The following is a 21,203-nucleotide window of genomic DNA, read 5'->3' as shown; positions in this document are numbered from 1 at the left end:
TGCTGGTTACACAACAAAACCTGCCTACAGAACAATAAAGCACACATAGGCCTTATTCTGAATACCAGCTGTAATTTGCAGTTTAAAAAGAACATTCTGGTTTTAAAAATAATGGGTATTCTGTAATTTAAGTTATTATTTATTAGAGGCTAGGCAATTTAAGATAGCTTCCTCGGAAGTTAACGAAGTTTGTAGTTTATACTAGAATAAGGAGGTTGGAACACCAAAAAAACAGTAGCCTTTTAGAAAATAAGACTTTATGTGATGGAGACACATAATTCCTGTATTATGATAAAAGTACTGCTTGTGAATTTAAGTGCATACAAAGCAGCACTCTAAAAGCATTAACTAAAAAATTAAAAAATTCAGGTGACATTCATCCTAGTATAATCAAGTTTCTAGCAAACAGATAATAAAAGAAAAACAAACAAAATATTTGAAAATGAACCCAAATTCTTACATTGACAAATGCAATGAAGATTCACCATCCAATTAGCTACTTACCTGGATCTTAAATTTACAAAATCAGAAAAGATAGCAAAGCTATTAAGTTTTTTCAGTACTAAACTTTAAATTAAGAAAGACAGCAACAACTAACTTTCTATCTGTCGCTTCGAAGGAGCAGATTGAAAATCCTGTCTTTTTTCTCCAGAGGGCTGCAGCCTTTTAGTCAACCCACTCATCAGTTTTCATAATCCTCTGATATGCACACAGCTGTAAGGCTGTTTGGTTTCCCCCAGCCTAACCCACTATCACAGACCTTTAAAGGGCTTATGAATGTGAGCTTTACTGGTAGAAAACCTGACTTTAATGTGAGACATTTTGCCTGACATTGCAAGGCACTGGACATTGCTGTGATGAGAGCAATCCCCAGAAACTGTGTCCTGTAAGTTTAAGGTGAATTATTGTCCTCTAATCCAAGTGCTTAAAAGTTAAGCCAGTGTTCATGTGTCTTTTGGGATCAAAGAGTATTCTGCACCTTAAAGGCTCCTTCCCTAGATTCAGATGTATGGCTAAATTTCAGTCAGTAGCTAATCTCCCATTGCCTTCATTAAAATCAAATCATCATTCTCAATGTAAACACAGAATTGTTTTGCCAGAATTTCAAAGAGCATTTTATTATTCATATGTCCTCAGGATATGAACTATAAAAAGCAGAGACGTGAATTTAGGTATTTGTGGTACCAGCACATTTCTGCATCACACTTCACAGGGAACACCAGAGCTATGAAAAAAGTGGAAATACATTATTTCACAGAAATATGGACTCCATACAAAAGGAATCACACACAAGTATGTGTGACAAGGACAATGAGTCTCAAATATGACTACATTCTATGTTGCCTTGTAAGGGGACATTAAGATGTTTGTTGTGTGAAAGGATAGCGTCAATAACATGATGCTTATGTTCTGAAACCACCATAAAACATCCACGCCCATATTTCCTGTTAAATTTAAAATAAATATTAGAAAAATTAACCATTGAATCCCCTCCTAGAAAAACTGTTGTGTAAAAATGTTAGTTACCCTAATTACCACTACCATTCACAGCGTTAGGTTTTTTTTAATTTTATTTTGCATGGGCTGTCAGATGAATTATATCATTTTAGATGCAAAGTAGTATTCTAATTAGTAAGATCACAGAAAAATGTTGCTGCATCCTCTCAGAAAACTTGCTGGTTTCTTCAGTCACAGGGGCCAATACACAAGTAAGAGAATAAGTGTAGTACAAAAGCCCATGAAACTGAAAACCTTCTCCAAGCAAACAACACCAGTAAGAACTAAAAGGATGTATAATTTAGTGGTGAAATGCATAACAAGTACCAAGTGCTGGTAAGGGAACAAATACTGACTTAAAAAAATGCATGTAAACTGCAGTAGAAGGCTGAATTTGACTAAGGGGACTATTTCTTCCAGAGTTTGTCTTCCCCTGCCATCAGTATCTACAACACAGGATACTTTTAATTTTCCAAGGCATCCCAGCAGATAAATGAACATATTAATGTTAAGCTACTCTTTAAATGAAATGTGTTAGTTTGTTTGTTTTCCCTACCTGCTTGCATAATCAAAAATATCCACAAATTAATAGGATTTAATGCTGGAAAGAACTCTGAACTCTTCATATATGACCACCTGTATGATACCAGCCCATACATCCATTCCAGGTTCCCCTGTGCTGTGTCCACTGACTTGCATTTAGAATAAAACTGTTCTGCAACATCTGCAGCAAATTTTGATTAGACAGCATCAGAACTCTGAAAATGTATTACTTCCTCAGTCATTTGTGTCACTAGTTAATCACCATCACAAGAAAAAATGTTTCTCTTTTTCCTAATTGGACTTGGTTCGCATACCAGCAGTTGTTTCTTCTTATGCATTTAACAACTGGGATTCAGAGTCCTGTAGTTCATATTGGTTTTGATTGCTTGGAAGAAATGAAACATTTTTTGATAAAGCTGATAGATTTCTCTTTGACAAACGAGACAAACTAAGCTGGTTTATATTCCTGACATAAGGCATTTTTGTCAGCTCTCATAATTTCAAGATTTCCCCTCTCTTCAATATTTGAACTTTCTTTTTAAAATGTTGATCACAAAAATGAACAAAGAACAGCAAAGTTAATGTTCATAATAATTACATTGAGGTAAAGCTCCCACTCCCTCAAAGATGACGTCAGCTTTTTGTATTTTGCCTTGGTTTTGGGTTTTTCTTTCTGTAATGAAACTCCTCTGTAATGATGTTGAATATTTAGGACTTGTTCCAGGGTCACAATTCTTCTCCTACATAAGTTGCACCTGTGCCTCATTCTTGTATTTATGGTTGATATTTGACTATTTTAGCATGCATTTTCTTAGAGTGGGCCTAGCTCACCAAGAGACCTGAACCTTCACTCTTCTCTTGTTAACTCCCATTTCACAAAACCACATCTTGCCAGCAGCTATGCTTTGTGTATCACTGATGAAGACAAGGAAGCATTAGATCCTTCACTGAGCTCTGTGCAATGCAACAAGCATAACCTCATTTGATCGTCACTCTTTACTCACTGAGGTCAGTGTGCTGAATTTTAATTTATACAACATCCATTTTCCTGGAAATGCATAGTGGTTTTTTATTCAAAATATCCTATAATACTAATTCAATACCTAGCAAAAATTCAAGATATTCCATCCACACTATTACCTGCAGTTACCAACTTTGCACTTTCATTGGGAAATAAAAACGTGTTTGTTTGAGAAGACCTATTTTCTGTAGTCATATAGTCATAGAATTTTCAGGGATGGAAGGGCCCTTTAAGATCATCCAGTTCCAACTCCCCTGCCACAGGCAGGGACACCTCCCACTAGATCAGACTGTTCAAAGCCCCATCCAACCTGGCCTTGAACACTTCCAGAGATGGGTGATGGGTTTTCCGCCACCTCTCTGGGTAACCTGTTCCAGTGTCTCACCAACCTGTTCTGTTGTCTCATCAGTTCCAGTGTCACATCAATTCATTTTAATTTAAGTATAATTTTTGTCAGCTGAATCCTGAATCATTATATTATTTTTCTGGGGATTTTTCTAGAACAGGTCATTTGGTTTTTGTGTTTGGATTTTTGGCACAATTCAACACTGTCCATTTCTGGCTGTTCCATAGTATGCTGAAATCAATATTCACTGCCTCACTCCATAACATCAGTTTTACATATTACTGTCCTCATGCTACAGACTCAGACTTCTACTGCATCCTTATCCAAACCTTTTGCAGGACGCCAACACTGGAGGAAATCATTACAAGCATTAGGGGCATGTGTTTAACAAAATATTGCCCATCTTTTTCTGAAGTCAGTGACAAACCCACAAGGAGCTCCTGAAAAGCCTTCCTGCCATTCTTGTAATTTCACCTGCAGGCTGGCACTGCATGGGAAGGAGGAGGAATGCTGACTCTGGGTGACTGTCACTGGCACCCTGTCACTCAGTATGCACAGACAGATGCTGGAGTCCTAGATAAATTTGGACAGTGGACAAAGAATGGTTTTCATCAGGCAAGTATCCAGGTGAAAGGGGAAAGCTAAGCCTATTTACAAGGGAATGAAATAACCTTGCATGAGACCTCAGCTGCTGTGCCTTGAGGAGCAAGGGAACAAGAAAGGACTAATAATGAAAAGGCAGGTGGCTTAGCTGAAGAAGTTACTGAATGGTGTGCTGTGGCTAAGTGACAGGCAGGCTGCCAGAACTGCTGCCTGCCTCATTCCTTCTTCTCAAAACCCTGAACACTTTCATTCCACCAGACTGACTGTCCCAGCTCAGCACTGTGCTTCATATAGCTGTGTAATTTTCAGTCTGATCCTGAACACGAATTTATCCTTCAAGGGAATTGTGGCCTGGCAAATAAGAGTGTCCTCTAAAAGTGTGCTGGTGGCCCACTGTTGTAACCCATTCAAACCACTTCAGTAAGCATGGATTTTAGCTTTGGTTCTCTCAAATCATCCTACCAGTTTTAGCAAGACTGATAATATAGCACTCTTTTACAGTGTCAGCAATATTCAGTTTCACAAATTTGCTGCTCAGACAAGAGACTGAGATTTACTTGTCTGAAGCTTGCAGTCAGAGAAATACATTTTCTCTAGGAGGATCACCATCTTTCAGTACCCAGTATGGTAATCTACATGCCAAATTTGCATTTGCTTCAGCCTCTCCACAGCACCACGTGAGTAAGAAAGACTTATTATATAAATAAGCATGAAAGGTTTTCTCGCTTCCTGACAATTAATTACAAATTTATCTTTTATATTCTACTCCACAAAGGAGGAGACATTCAATGTTCAATGGAGCCTGGCCAGACATTTTAAGAAAGTATTTAGGAACACTTATTCAGATTTCAAATAGCTGTCACTTCAGCAATATTCATGCCTGGTTCTTACTGAGTTTTGCCAGGATGAGTTTGGTTTGAATAAATGTTTGGAGAACTACTAGCTTGTACAAATCCATCTCTATCCACAGATGAATAGGAATGAAAGCTGCTGGCCAAACAACTGCAAATTGTGAGCACACTTAGGAAAACAAAAGTTTGCTCCTCAAACAATTTGCAAAGAGAAAAGAGAGTTAAATTCACTGGGGAATTTGTGTGGAAAGAAGCGAACTAGATTTAGCCTTCTAGTTGGAAGGAAAAAAAAATACGTATATAAATATCCTCTAATATCTATGCAAATCCAAGTTTGCCTTCACGTAGTTTCACAGTCCTTTAGATTGACTATGAGATCCTTCAAGCTATGGGATACACGAGTCCTGTGGATTTTTAGTGCTGAGAAGCATCAGCTCTGTAACATGAAATAAGCATCCTCTGGACATGCTGAGCCCTATTCAGGACCCATTGGACTCAACAGAGGACCACCAACTAACTTCAGTGAGCACTGGATCAAGAGCATTTGCTCTCAGCACCAGAGCAGGATATGACCTCCTTTGCTTTGTCTACCAGAACTGCCAAATACCTATCTATTAAATTTTTTGCTGGCTGTTAATACAATTCAAACATACTTGTATAAATTCGTTTAAAAACACTGGAGAATATAAACGGAAATTGTTCAAACAGATAATTTTATAACAAACAATATCACTTTTCAGTAAAAAGAAGTATTTGTCACACTGTTTTTTGATAGAAAAAAGTTATCTAGGTGGTGGCATGCCACAAAAAGAAAGGACATCTTGTGATGCACGGTACTTTTCATTAAAAAGCACCCCACGTGTGTCATGCATCTGCTCACAGAACTCACAAAAAGAAGCAATTTTTTATCTGGTCTGGAGCAGAATACAAGGCCTTATTAAGACCTAACTATCAAAAAACAGTCTGTCACTGTGACTGTACTTCAGTTAGATTTGGACAGAAAAAGCTGCATGTGAAATAAAAAAAAATCAGTAACAGCAACATTTAAGATAAATTATTTTTAAAAGAGCAATCTAATTTCAAGGAAATTAAAAGAAGCAGCTAAAAGAGTGAAATATTAACAAATTACATGGAAACTACACAGAAATACAGGAGAGACTGAAAGGTCCAAAAGGATCAAAAAAGCCAATATGTTAAAGCAGAAAAGTAGATTTCCTAAAGCTGATAAAATAAAACAAAATCAAATAAACAAAACAAAAACTTTAAAAAGTCATAGTATTGTCCTAACAAGGGAAAGAGAACACTGTATACTTTGGCGTATACTTTGGCAAATGAAATAAAAAACTGTAATAAAACAAGATGAAACAATTTTGAGATTTAAAGCTATAGACTCGAAGAACTCAAATATTCCAGAAAGGGGAAAATTGCCTGATATCCAGTGATAACCAGTCACATTAAAAGAGCACTGAAGTTAAAACCATAACACAGAAGTTCATTAGGAAAGGTCTCAGAGAAATACTGAAATGTTAACTTCAAGGGTTTAACCATGGTGTACCCCCACCTTGCATACTGAGCATTGCTCTGCTTACCCACATTATATATTGGAAGTAGAAGTACAGAATAATGATCAAGATTAACAAATTATGAGATGTTTTGTATGAATGTATGAATGCAATTCTGTGATCTGGGAAAAGCTGTAAATAGCAAGAAACACAAGATATACAGTTCTAAGTTATAGAATTAATATTATGGAGACTGAAGTATAAATAGATACAAAAAGGGATTAGACAAATTCACAACGGAAGGGTTCATTGGTGTCTGGTAGCCCTGGTCTTTGGAAGTCACTGCATACTGGAGCTATGAGGATACATCCTGCACGTGCCCTGCTCTTGCATCTCTTAATATTCAGCCCATTGTAGAAGGACTGGTATGACAGTTGTAATATTTATTTAATTTTTATTTCATTTCCTCAGCCAAAGACAGTTTATTTTTCACATAAAACAATTACTATGAAGAATACGCACCATTCCTAGACACACTTCTTCAACACCATTTGTTTATGCTGTGAGGTATTCTAATTCCAAAAGGGTTTTTTTTTAAAAATGGCTCTTACCCTGAAAGTGTTTCTTCACTGGTATAGAACTAAGACTGTTGCAAGCTCAGTTGACCTCGGTGACTTTAGGCTGATCCAATGTCCACAAACAGCCGCATGTGGGCACTACTTTGGAACAGACAATAAGGGAGGCTGCAGCCCAACAATGTCTTTGAAGATCACAGGACTCCTACCACTTCTATCAACAGCCAACTTTGTGCTGGGCTGGTAGGCAAAACAGGTCTAGAAATTATTTTTTTAAGCTTTACATTAATAGTAATAATAATAGCAGTATTAATGTCTGGGAAAAGATCCAGTCTGAAATATTAACCAGCAAAGCCTAGCTGGTTACCCAGTGGATGGCAAATCATTTATGGCACACCTCTTCCCACCCGTCTCTGGAGATATCCCTTACCATCTCTTAGGTATCCATAGATGAAGGAGAGTTGGTTTCTCTAGGTAAAATGCTACTGCAGTTCATGTGCAGTCAGCTTCTGGCCCTCCCACTCAGCACGCCAGCACAGGTGTTAATTAGTGCCATCTGTGACCATGGCTTATGCTGCAAACACCTGCCACCCAGAAAATATACTGAAATCCCTGCTTTGTTTCTCATGGGTCAGTGACCACCAGTTAGCAATGACTTTGACTGGTATTTTTCTGAGCTGTGTGTGGCAGGTGCCGTGCTTCTGGTCTCCCACTACAGTTACCAGCTCACTGATCCATCAGACCCCTGATTTTTCACAAAGGGTGACAATACCAGTTATATGATTTCACTTCACATCACTTTTGATTTTCTGTCTGAGAAATCTAAGCACAAGCACCTCCATATTATGAACCATATGTTCAAAAGAATATTTTAGAGGCATTTTCACACAGTTTTTTGAGAAAGCCAAGATCATTAAAATTTTTTAAAACAATCTCCAGTCAGACAAGAATCCTGCAGGAGTACACAAGGACTCTGGGACATAAAAATCTGAAAGGAAGGGCATAATGCAGAAAAGAAATAGAAGTAAAGCACAAATGAAGCCATGATGCTGACTGATAAATATGAGCACTAGCAATATTGCTGAGAAGGCAGGAACAGAAGTTAGATGAGTCCTTTGAGTTGATTTAACTCATGCACCTGCCATTTGTGCAGCTGAAAAACTACATCATTTGCAAATTTAAGAGCACTGCAGAGTAATATATTTTCAAGAAGGAATTTCTCTTCATCTCTATGGTGTTTGTCACCCACAATAATTTTGTCAACTTTAATCAATGCAAAAAATTCTCCCAGCACCATCTAATAAATATAATGAATGTATCCAGTGCAGGTAATGTTCTAGTACCCGCTTGTTTTCAAATTAATTTCCATTCTCCTTGGGACATATCTCTCTCCTTTATTCCCTATCACAAAGGTTCTGAAGATGGTTAGTGAAGGTAGTTAAATGAAGAAAAAAAACAGATTGTAATATGTGTTTGTGAACATATATCTCAGGCACAATTCACAACACTTCTTAAGTTTAACCTCTCAAACCATTTTTTTAACTATTGGTACCTACAGAAATATTTGTAAACTCTGAAATTTCAAACAGTTTAGTTGGAGTTGTTTTTCTCTATTACCTGGTCATAATTTCATGCAAAAGTATCAATCAGTGAGTGACACCAGGGAATTAGTAATGTAACATTGTTTGAAACAGCTGTAGGAACAGCTTGCAAGAAATTAAACACAATCGTATGAAAATTATCCCTTTGAGCTATGTGATGGATATTGTCCCACTTATCTTCAAAAAGAAGTATTATTTTCTAGCACCTCTAGAGCTACTTTGGTGAGTTGTACTGAAATAACCTATTTCCTGTGAAATTTGCAAGAAAATACAATTCATTCCCTTCCATCTATTTCCCAACATATATAGACATGCTTATGACTTTCCTGTACATTACAACAATGAAAGGTGTGTGGCAATCAGGTTATCTAAAGCCATCATGAAGATAATCTACCAACCATCTTTGGACTTTGATCTGAAAATCTTTACAGGTGTGTCATCTGTTTCATCATAGTTCATCCTGAGCCTTATACTCCAGAAAAAAAAAAAAAAATCATCTGGCAATACAAATCTGACAAAACTGATCAAGACCAGAAGTATCACAGTGGTCTCAGTAAAATTAACCTACAACCAAAAATTGGTGCAATTAACTTAATAATTCAGTTTCCAAAGTTACTTAATAATTCACTTTCCAAAGTTGTTTCAACTCAGTCTGCATCTTGAACTGTTGGAATGGAAATTTTGTTCACAAAGGGGTATTTGTATGCTAAAATATAAGAAAGGCCCCAAAATCACAAAGAGTCTGAATGTTTACATTTTGTTTTCATAGAATAAAAATCTCACATACATTGTATAAGGCTAACGTATATATGATTTAAATGAAAAATCAGGCACAGACATTAAGAAGGGCTTCTTAAAGAGTCATCTCTCCTGCTTCATGTATAAGAGGAACAGCTGAAAGTGAGGGGTTTGGTGGAGACTCTGTGCTGGTCACTAGCCAGGATGCAGAGATGTTATGGGGCTTGGAAGTTGGAGTAACCTACAATTGTGAGCAATCTCACAACCACTCTGAATTTTCTGGAATCAACCCTGTTAATTTCTGTGCCTTCAGTATTAAAACAGTGACAGTGCAGTGGTGGTGCCCATCACCTCCACTCAGCATTTCTTGTCTTTTCCTAGGGGTAGCCCAGGGGCTGTCCCCTAAGTAACTAAGAAAATGTTTCCTGTAATTTTTCACAGTTTTAGCAAATAACCAGTGGCTGCCGTGTAAGATTAGAAAAATATCTGACCCTGAGGTTATCTCACTGAAGACTAAAATATCTCACTTGGAAAGTAACCCTCAGCAAGTGTAGTTCCTTCTGCCCTTATCACACTCATAATTGTGCCCAATTTAACACATGTGCTTTTGATGCCTTTGATTTCCATAGGAAGCCTTGGCTCAGAGTTAGACATCCCCTTATGTGCATTTCTAGATAAGGATGGCTTCCAAGCCTAAAAGCTGAGATGTACACCTGCCAAGAACTCCAACACAGAATTACCTTTGAAGAATCCTTAAAAAAATAATAGCCTTAAAAATGCTTTGCAGCTCCCAGGCAGTCAAACAGCCTTCTGCCAGCAGATGCACAGATTTCTCACATCGTTTAATGACTGCTGCCCACTCTGGAAAAAATGCACTCTCATGATGTGCAGCTCCGCTCAACTGAGACACATAACAAAACAACCAGACTTAGTAACTTTTCTTTATTTGTGCTTGAATGTGGAACTTTATGTGTCAATTTTAATCTAAACGGAGCAATGTGCTCTGTGGGCCTTTGAAAACATATTTTATCCACTGAGAAGTGTCTTCCCTAGTTCAATGTTTATACCTCATAATAAGCAATCATTAAAAAACATATTTAAAAAAATTAAAAAAAAACCAAAACAAACACACCACAAAACAAGTATGGCATAGCTCCATGCAGCTTCATGTACTAGAGCGCAGAGATTGTATATAGTTAATTGTCATCACTCCTAATTAACACTAATAATTGTACTAACGTGAAGAATAAACTTTCTGGTCAAATGTGAAGTAGGATATTAGGGACTACTTAAAGACATCATGCTATTGACTGGGTGGCTTTTATTATCTTCATTTTCATGGCATGTGTAGGCTTCATATGAAGAAAAGTGGGCACTGAAGCATGTGATATTCATTTCTGATTTCATTAAAGGCATAATTGTGTAGACTAGTATTGTTCTACTATTGTTGAATGCCTAGACCATAGGGGTAGAGGGAGGGTAAACAGAGCAGGTGGATGGTTCAGGAGAAAGGATACACCACCTCTGGCCTGTTGCAGGGACCCTGGGCTACTGCAGACCAGGGAGCCGGGCTCCTGACAGAGGTATCAGCCAGCTCAGTGGTCTCACTGCAGCCCCTTGTGGTTGGATGGACACAAGAGCTGAGGATTCTCTGCCCTCACGGGAATGAGGTGTTAGGTTAGGAACTAAGCAGCTTTTCTGTTCTCAGTAGGTGCCCAGATTGGATCTGGAAGACTTGGAAACTGAAACTATTAACTTCTGAACAGTGTCAACCTGTGAATTTCCTAGAAACAAGCCCATTTCTCGCGGTCTCTGCTGCAATGATTCTCCAACCCATGATACCCAGGAATTCTTCCCAGCATGTTTTGCAACCCACCATAAAGACAGAGTGGCGGCCTATGAGTAAGTGTGGAGGAGGATTGTTTCCAACTACACTTTATCCCTGTATTTCCAAACATAGCATGGATGGAGCAGCTCCTATTCATGCAGTCTATTATTTAGAGTGGCTTTGTGTTGTCTGTGAAGAATGATCCCACTTTTAACACACCAGCAAGCAGAACCCTCACAGTAAATGCAGGGGATTGGAAACAACAGAAATATAAAAATCTACATATTCTTCATAAGTAGTAATTTTCCTTTAAATAGGAAAAAAAATGGGCTTTGGAATACACTTAACAGCAATTCAGATGGGGTTAATAACTTGTCTTTCTGGAAAGCAACACAAAAGTTGAAGAGGCTTGCTATGTATTTCCAGGAAATTCTCAGTTTGAATCTAACAGTAGAGGTATGGCAGACACAGATTAATAGTAGCCAAAGGAAAAAAAAAAAAAAAAACAAAAACCCAAACCAACAGAAAAAAACCCACATATGTGAATCTTGAATCTCAAGCTTCATAATCGGCGAAATCCAGGTGATGTTTCCTAAGATGAGACTGTTGCTTGGTGAATTAGAACTGATCCACTATTTTCAAAAATATCACATCAAGGTCTATAAAAATATCTTGCAACACGCATGTTTCATCAATCAGAAATACATGAAAACAATACACATTTAAATAAAGTTCCTCTCAAACAAATTATATTACTATTTGTAAAAGTATCTTTTAAAAATGAATGAACAAATAACCTTCACCATCTGTTTTCTTTTCCAGATGAGATAAATTGCACTAATGTTAAGGAGAGTTGTATCTACAGAGTAAGAGAGCAAGGGAGCAGGTCCCCTAAGGCAGCTCCTCGGGTACTGTGAGTTAGCATAGCCCCCCAGAACTGCACTGCAGGGAAAGATGGCTATTTGCATCAACAAAGAATTTATCCCTTTCTTGTTTATTTTTCACCCTGCCCTGCCACAAGTTCTAAGCATTTCTGTCAGCAAGAAAATATTAATAGCTCCTGTCCAACTCTTGTTAGCAGTTCTTTTTCTCATCTGAACTCGGCGTAAGTGAACTGCAAATGTCAGGTCATTGCCTCCCGCTCTTACTTCTTTTCCCTCCCTGCCCCAAATTTCAGCACTTTAATGTTTTAGGTGTGCAGTTTAATACAATCCACCTTTAACTGTTGTATATGCAACTCTTCCTGGAGATTATTTTATTTACTCATCATAATATATGTTCTTCACTCTTTTTACTTAGTCATCTATGTGAGAATAGAAGGTGTGAAGTCAGCTCAGTAACCAGAGGGAATCATAAATCAAATCCATACAAGTAACACAGTCAGATAAACAGAATAGCTGCAAAAATATAGCAAGAACATGGCAAGGTTTGCAATTTTTTTGAAATCCCATTCTGAGGACCATAACTAAACTATAGGAATGCCACAATAATAGATCACAAGAGTTTGCTTTCTATCAAGTGCAATTACTCCTGTAATTTATGTTGGGCCACCTAGCCTGGCTATAAACCAGCGTCTCCTTTTTAACATACCCTTAGATATTATTGTTTTGGCATTCCAAATCAATAAAACCTGTTGCATATGGGCAGAATGTGTTGAGCGAGATTTATTTATTTATTTATTTATTTACTACTCCTCAAGCTGCTTGAAAACACGCTTGCCCAGACCCCCTGGCAAACTACCCGCTGCCTTTTCCTCCCTACAGGACGTGGCTGTGCGGGGGCTACCTGGGCCGCAGGGGGATTTTCAGGCATCTTTGCCCCTGTGTTCGCAGTCCCTGAATACGAGTTCATAGGCAGCAAAGCCAGCAGCTAATCCACGATCCCCAGCCGAGCAGTGACTCGGGTTTCGCTGGAGCAGAAACGCCAAACTTGCAGAGCCCGGAGGCGGGAGCTGCTCCTCACCGGCCCCACAGAACACCCCCCAGGCTCCGACGCGGCGCAGACAGAGCCGCCGTCGGTTCCACGTCTAGACGCTCCCATCTGTTCAATTTTTATGTAGAAACACATGAACTCGCTCAGTGTGGGCATGAGGACGGGGGACGGGACCGACCGGGAGACGCCCGATTTCTCTTCAGCTTTCTCCTGCGCTGCTGAAACCCTTCCTGCTTCCCGCTGCCGGAGGGGCCTCGCAAACCGCACCCCCGCCCCTCCAGCACTTCTCCCCGTTTACCTTAACCCGGGCGGCAGCGCTCGTCTGTCCGGGGAGAAGCCGACTCCCGGGGTCCAGGCAGGTCATCCAACACTGGGGCATCCTTTCGGAGCCCCCGTGGAGGACATAGCGCCCCGGGACCGGCGGGGGATGGGTGGGCTGCCGGGTGAGGAGGGGGGCTGCCCCATACCTACCTTCCGTGTGGACGGCGGAGACGTAGGTCCAGTTGTAGCGCTTGACGATGTCGAGCATAGCCCTGGCTTGCAGCGTGTCGGAGGGGACCACCCTGAGGAAGTATCTGTACAGCGTTTTATCGCTCAGATCGATGCTGGTGGCAGAGTAAGCAATCTGAGGGATGTCGAAGAGCTGGAGCAGATTTTGGACTTGGATAGCAACCGAGCTGGAACCGGGGCCGATGACCCCGGCGATGGGTTTTTTCAGTCGGGTCTGGGGCTGGGTCTGCGAGTCGGAAACGCAGCGGGTGCCTCCGTCCCTGTCGTCCCTGATGGAGATGAGGGAGTCCCGTATGAACTCGATGCTCTGCTCCAGAGCCACCGAGGAGTGCCAGCAGGAGTCTCGTATCTCACTGCCCAGAGTGATGTTAGGAAGCAGGACTGGGTCGGCGTTAATTTTATCCAAAGTGTGAAACATGGCTTCGACTCTCTGGATGCCGTATTGCTCACGGATTTCCCCGCACTTCCTCTCGGGCACTTTCTCAGCTGGCGGCTGATGATGGACAGAGAAAAGGGCCCCGATGATGACATCCCCATCCATCCGAGCCACCGACCGCTGCGAAGAGGCTGCGGAGAGAAGCACCTTCCGCCCGGTGCTCCTGGGCAGCACGTCCACCTCCAGGAGAAGAGCAGGGAAAAAGACCAGCAGCACGCCAATCATTTTGTTGCACGATGTCATCCAGACCCAGGTTACGAATTTCATGGGCTCCTCTTGCCTGCACATGGTTTAAGAATATGTAGGAAATGGCATCTGCTTCCCCCTGCCAGAGCCCAAGTTGCTCCAAATAGCATCACAGCAAAGTCCTACAGCAGCACTCTCGAAGGTGTCCAGGCAGCCGTCATCCTAGTGACTTTTAACCTGGTGGCATAAAATAGGGGATAAAACACTAATTGTGAAATCGATGTCAAATCAGAGCTCGATAAAGCAACTCAGATAAAGAACAGTTCGAGGAGGTGATTGCTTTCGCAAATGCCCAGGTCAATTTACTTCGGTAAGGGCTCTTATAAGGAAGTTTCAAGAGGGATTAAAATATGTGTTTATTTGCATCGGCATACCATCATTCATACTCACGTTTGTTAAATTTACGTGATCTTTTTAGAGCCTAGGCGGCTGTTTCCCGCACCTTCAGCCGGCACACACCCTCCCCTCCGCCCCCGTCAAGTTTTGAAAGTTTCACAAGGTAGTTAGCTCATCCGAGGAGCGTCCTAGACTGGCCTCAGTAGCCCCAGACCTGAAAGCTGGGTGACAAGTGCTTGTCTCTACGCCTTCTGACTACCTGAAGGCGTGTTTCTCAGCCCGGGAATTTCCTTTCCCAATACAGAAAACGCAGAGAAGACAGAGGGTGCAATCTGCCCTGCCAGCGACGGGAAATGTCATTTAAAGGTCAGCGAAGGGAGGAAGAAAGGAACCGCTTTACAATTTAGATTAACTTTTCCGGTGTAGGGGGCAAAACTGTAATTCATCCAAGGACACACACATGCAAGGGAGGGGTGAAATGCATATTAGTTACTAAGGCAACCGCGGCCAAAGCCCCGGGGTGCCTTACCCGCACGCCAGCCTTGCATGCAGGCTTCGGCCGGGCAGCTGCGGCGAGACCGGCAGCTGGGCTTGGAGGCTTGAAACGTCGTGGTGGAATGGGTGAGAGGGAGGAGGGTGGGGGGACGGGAATCGGCTCTTTCGGCTGCCACCGCCACGGCCACCGCCACCCTCACCGCCCGGAGCCTCGGCCGGGCCGGGCCGGTCCCTGTTGCGCGGAGATTCCGTCAGCACCCGGGACAGCGCCCAGCAGCCCTGCCTGGCAGCGGCCCCTGCCCCCGTCCCTCTGGCCTCTGCCCTCCTGTCCCTCTGCCTCCCGGTCCCTCTGCCCCGGTATCCCGCTATCCCGCCGTCCTGTTACCCCGTGGTCCTATTGCCCCAGTGTCCCGCTGCCCCGGCCCCGCCACCTCAGACTCGGTCGCCAGCGAGCAGCGCTGGGCTCTTGCCCCAAACTTCTGCCCCTCGCCCGGCTCCGCCGCCGCCGTCTCCTCGCACGCACACGGACACACGGACACACGGACACACGGACACACGGACACACGGACACACGCACACCCCGAGGCGCGGAGACCGGTCGCGGCACGCACCGCCGCAGACTGGCCGCTGCTCCCCTGTCTCTCCCCGGTGCCGGTGCTGGTGCCGGTGCCGGTGCCGCCGCGGGGCTGCCTTGCCGAGAGGCTCGGAGGGCTGGAGTCGGTCACGGGGAAGGCGGTGCTCCGGGAAGAGCCGCCGTCCTGTCCGTGTGTCCACACATGCTGGCATGCACTGCCGCCTGAAGTCGGCTCCCCCGGCCAGCCCGTCTCCCGAGTTCCCGCACCGCTTGCCCCGCAGGCAGCCCCGCGGCTGAGCCCCCGCCGCCTGTTCGGAGGGTTCCCCCCGGGACGTACCTGTCCGGGCGCGGCAGTGGCTCCCTGACTGCTCGGAGCAGGCATTGGCGGCTCTCCGGCCGCCCCGAGCTGGCGCGCTGGCGGCTGTGGGGCTGGGCGCTGGTGCCCTCTGTCTTCAGCACCGCTCCACCGCAAGGAGAAAAACAGGTCATCCCGGGCTCATCCATTATCTCACACAGAAGGATCAGTCATTTTCTCCCCCTCCTTAATTTTTTTTTTCGGCTAACGTCTTGTAAGCGATCAAGGAAGCATCACCCGGAGCACGCTGCGGATGCAGGGGGAGGTGTTTGCTCTCACCTCTCGAGGCTCTTAATTCATTATCTTCTTGCCACAATTAGCAAGAGTGAGAGCACAAGCAAGAGACTGCTGCTCAAAGGGGACCCAGACCACGCTCGGGAGGCCCGAGACAATGAAATGTGCCGGTCTGCCTCACAGGCAGTGTTTCGCTATTATAATAAATGCTTATGTTTAAAAAAATAATAAAAAGAAGAAAAGATACTGCAACAAGATATATCACCTGTAAGGATAAAGGCATTGAGATTACAGTTTTCAGGTCAAGATGAATCTAAAGGAAGCACGTGAGAGGCATGTCAGATTAAAATAATACCAGATTGAATAATCATAATTCAGACGACCTGCTTGCATCCCTAACACAGGTCTCGGGTGTTTTACTTGGCTGTATGAAAGTTAAAGTTAGATTACTGCCCCGCTGGGAACTCTATAGATATTTGCCCTACTTTTGAAAGAAAGAGGCAAGGACAAACATTTAACTATTGCTCATTCGGAGAAGAGTTTGCAGTGAATGGTGCCTCAGGGTTGTCTTCTACCCGTGTCAATATTTATGGGGGCTTGTTACTGTTATGCAGCTAGTTATTTGCCTGCATCGTGTGTTTATTCATGAGGCATGCTTGTTATGGAAGATCCAACACAGGGCTTTGCCAGGGCCCACTTTCCCTGCAGGGCTGTCTGTCCTCCGCCTCTGGATATGAAGCTCCCCTTAGGGTGTCACAGATCCAGCCTGGGGCAGCTCTGCCAGGACCAGGCCTGGAGGGGACTCCAGGTGTACATGCTAAGGGGGAACAAATCTTCATCTGTGCTTTAGTAGTTTAACTTAAGCCTCTGCCCTTGACACAAGAAACTGATGACATGCCAGCAAATTATTCCAGTGGTTAAGTGAAAGGTTTGTTCAGCTGGCTCTGGCAAGAGAATCCTTTGCAAATGCTCCCATTGCTTTCTCCCAACATTTAACATCCTGTGGCCTTCATTCCCTACAACCTATCACTTGCAAAGACAGAAGATCTTTCTGTTGGGGCTCACAAGTGGCTGTGCAACAAAGAGTTCTTCTCTCTCCTCTGGTGGTTTGAGTTTTGCTGAGACTGAAGAACAGGTCATCAGGTCCTGATGCCCAGCCATGGCTTCCACGGCTGCCTCTCCAGTATCCACAGCAGTAGGTGGGACCAGGTGGGAACTGGCAGAGGTTGAGGGCTTGTGAGACAACACCTGGAATGTCAGGAGGCATTTGGGAAAGGCTAGGGAAAGAGGGCACTGGGGCTGTAGACTCTGACCTTTCCCAGTGGTCACAGGGGAAACAAAGGGTTCCCAAATGGAGAAGCAGCACCATGTGGCTCTGCTGTCTTTCTCCACCCAAAGAGGCCAGAGTCATCTTACTTCAGAGTCCCTCTCTCCTAAGCATCCGGATCCTGCCCCGGCCCACAGATCTAACACCCCTTCCCTTAGAAACAACCCATGCTCCCAGCACCTTCCCAAATTCCTTAACATATGGTAACTTTAGGACCTTGAAATCACCCATGGGGCAGCAGCACAAGACTGCATTTTCTGCAGAGATACGAGCTGCTATCAGAGAAGCAGAGGATCAGGGCAAGAACAGAGAAGGGGCTGGAGCTTGCTTGTAAGCAATGTTTGCTTTCCATGGGAAAATACCTGCTGTTGGAGATTTTTCTTTCCTAAAACAGAGGAAAAGTGAACAATTTTCAGTCTCCCATGAAACACAACTTACAGAGAACTTGGAGATTGATTGAAATATTCTATTTGGATGGCATCAAGTGTTGGGTGTTTTTTTTCAGTTTTCTCTTTAAACATTTTATACAGTGTCGCACAGTTGTATCATTATTTTTGCATCAGATGAAATCAACGATCAGCTCAAAATGGAAGCTCTGTTTCAGTATTTCTTCAAAAGATTTTTTTTCTGTTTGGTTTGGTTTTCTGTTTTGTTTTGTTTTCTGTTACAATGGGCATGCTCCTGTTAAATGTTTCTATTTCATAAAAATTACCTCTTTCAAGCAAAAATCTTGAAGGAGAAGTTCTGGTTAGCTGTCAGAAGAGAAGCCTGTGTATTGTAGAAAATGGTTTGAAAGGGGGTGTTTTGGAGTAGCAAAGACTGAAACTTGGCAACCTGGTTTACTGAGACTCCGCTTTTCCCAAATAGGCTCCTCCCTCCCTCCTCTACCTCCTACTAAGACAGAAAAGTAAAATTGACTGTCTAGTTGTGCATTCTCCAGATAAATTATTGGGGAGATTTAAAGTTATCCTGCAAGGATCAATGCCACTAAAATGATACAATTTCATTCTGCCTTGGAAACAAGTAGAAAGCACATGTGTTCCTTCCTGAAGTCAGATAAAAGATATACCAACTATCTGATAAATTGCCTATAGTTCTTTCCATACTGCTCACTCAGATGCCTTCCTTCCATGAATACAGAAGTCACCTACCATATATAAACAGCGTGCCCACAAAATATGCATAGCAAGCTCTCTGTAGCAGATAGTAAATTGTTTGCTCATGATTTAGTGTCATCTCATAATTTAGCAGGCTTGTTCCATTGAAACCGGGATTTTAATCTTCCTGATATAGTCAATATATTTTCTCCTTTTCTCTTAGCAAAGAAAACATATCTTATAGGTTTTAATTTAAAACTCATGCAAGCGGCAATATAATTTTCACTCTCTCTCTTATACTTAAGGTCTTAAGTCACCCTGTCTGTTAAGAAACAAAGCAACAGCATTTTTAACAGTTTTGATTACTTACTCTTTCTTGCTGCAGCTGCTAGGAAATGAACATTACTGGATCGATGTCAGTATGTATGGGCATTCGTAAAGGTCTGATTGCTCAGCTGTTCCTTGTCCTAGTACATCCATTAAAATTAAAGAGGATTAACCCATGAAATTTAGGCCTTATTTCTGTGATGCTTAAAAACTAGTGATAGTTTCTACTCAAACTTGTGATAATCTGGGGCTATGACGCTCTTTTTTTCTTTTTCTTTTTTTTCTTTTTTTTTTTTTTTTTTTTGTTTGGTTTGGGTTTTGGGTTTTGTTTGTTTGGTTTGTTCTGGGTTTTTTTGGTTTGTTTTGGTTTTTTTTTCTGGACAGACATAGACACGCTTTGACCACAAGGATCTTCAGTAATTTGAAAGCTTCCATTGCTAATCATCACACACTCCCTCATCCCCTGTCTCAAGTCACAGCATCTTAAGCATATTTTACAGGCTTAGGAGATTTCACATCCTTTCAAAATAACCAAAATTCTTCCACAGAGACTTAGTCAGGAGAGAAGTATCTGCCTGGTTATGATTTCAAATGTCTTTCAAACAAGTGTGAGATCCAAATCAATGCAAAATGCAGTATTTAGGGATGTCTTGTACATTTTTGACAGTCTCTAAGGATTATAGACTCCATAAAGTGATGTATAGACTAGATTTTTCAGGCATTCAGCAGTTTCCATCTCCAGCTAGCAGAGCTATTAATAAACTAAGATTAATACTTTCTACATAGTAAAATAACTAAATTATTGCTCTTATAACTTCATATTAAAAAAACTCTCAGCAGAAGTGCTTTGTGCCAACTGTTAAGGAGAGAATCTGTAAGAGCACGCTACAGAAGAGAAAGGGCCTAGCCTCTCCTCAAGAGAAACTCATTTCACAAATGGTTTCTTTACCACAAACCGATGCCATCCAAATAATGGCATGACAGCCAAAAGCATCCGTTTTTCCTTCATTACAGAAAGGGCACATACCTCAAAGTGTGGAGATTTCCCAGGCACCTGCTCTTGTGAAACTCGAGGGTGAATTTTGGTTCTCTAATCACTGCAGAGATGCTCCAAAAGAGTGGATGAGAAATCAGATGAATGTCTCTTTTGCTAATCAACACAAATATTCAATCCTGGATAATCTTTCAAATCATTCTGGTATTTGTTTACTCCTCAACTACAAAAATGTACTTAGGGTGCCCTCTAGGCCAAAATGTTACACAATATTTACAACATTCTCTTACATATACCAGTTCTATCCAGCTCAGTTAATTTTGATACAACTCTCTTGCCCTGAAATCATCCCATAAGAAACAACCTAAATAAACAGATAAAGCTGGGACTTGCATGCCAACAAGCTTACACTAGGCAAAGAGAAAAAAGTGGGTTTCAAAGTGAAGGGTCCACAATTTCTGAGCCTCAGACTCTCCATTTAAAATCCACAGATTTCTAATTTAACTTGGAAATGTTAGTCTGAATCACTCTGGCTGAACTTGACAGACAGGGACTCCAGTAAGTGTGAAGAGAGAGACAGTATCTTGGATATATGGGATTTAATACAGATTAACTAGATAAATCTACTTAATTAGATTGTAGCTAACAAACAAGACAAAGAATTTAACTAGAAGTCATTGTAGCCTGTGGAGGAAAATTTGATAATCTGTTTGTGTTTGATAATCTGTTAATCTGGCCATCTTAAGCACCACTATCTGGAATTTTCTAGTTTTTTTCAAGGACAGCTTTGTATAAAGCCATGTTCTGCAGTAATCCAGTCAGGTACCATAACAAACCAGTAACAACCTACATATGGAAAGGAAGTCCTTGATGTATGGGAAGTTCCTTGATGAAGGAAAGGTACTACTGCTCCTTCCTCTCATCTCAGCTTTCAGGCTGGAGCTCTGGGTCAACAAAAAGTAATGCTGTATATTTCAGTTACCAAAGGAAAAAATAACTCTGGAAAATCGGAAGTTCACTCTCAGACTGTACTATGAAACAACATCTCTGCACTGCTCAGAGGGAAACCTGCTAGTAATTTCTGAAATTTCCCCAAAGACTGCAGTTATTTCTGAGGAAAGCAGCTTTGTATTTACTGGTCATTACTTGTATTCTTCATTTAAACACATATTCCCCTTCTAGATATTTTGTAAAACAAAATTGCCAGAATGGAAATATCTTATACATGACTAAAG

General features: G+C 42.0%; 1 protein-coding gene across 6 annotated transcripts in view; it reads right to left on the bottom strand.

Moving 5' to 3' along the window:
- Nucleotides 1–16,384, bottom strand: part of GRM1 (glutamate metabotropic receptor 1) — a 179,025-nt gene extending 162,641 nt beyond the window's left edge. For 3 of the 6 annotated variants that reach the window (XM_071740515.1, XM_071740513.1, XM_071740517.1), the window contains exons 1-2: nucleotides 15,972–16,059; nucleotides 13,509–14,406 (exon numbers count right to left, since the gene is read on the bottom strand). In XM_071740515.1, the coding sequence (XP_071596616.1) occupies nucleotides 13,509–14,271 (763 nt within the window). In that variant the 5' untranslated portion in view covers nucleotides 14,272–14,406; nucleotides 15,972–16,059. The other 3 variants (XM_071740514.1, XM_071740511.1, XM_071740512.1) reach the window with 3 other exon arrangements.
- Nucleotides 16,385–21,203: the final 4,819 nt, after the last annotated feature.

This window comes from Heliangelus exortis, chromosome 3 (assembly GCF_036169615.1).
Source record: "Heliangelus exortis chromosome 3, bHelExo1.hap1, whole genome shotgun sequence".
NCBI classification, from domain to species: Eukaryota; Metazoa; Chordata; class Aves; order Apodiformes; family Trochilidae; genus Heliangelus; species Heliangelus exortis.
This window is presented reverse-complemented; position numbering and strand designations above follow the sequence as displayed.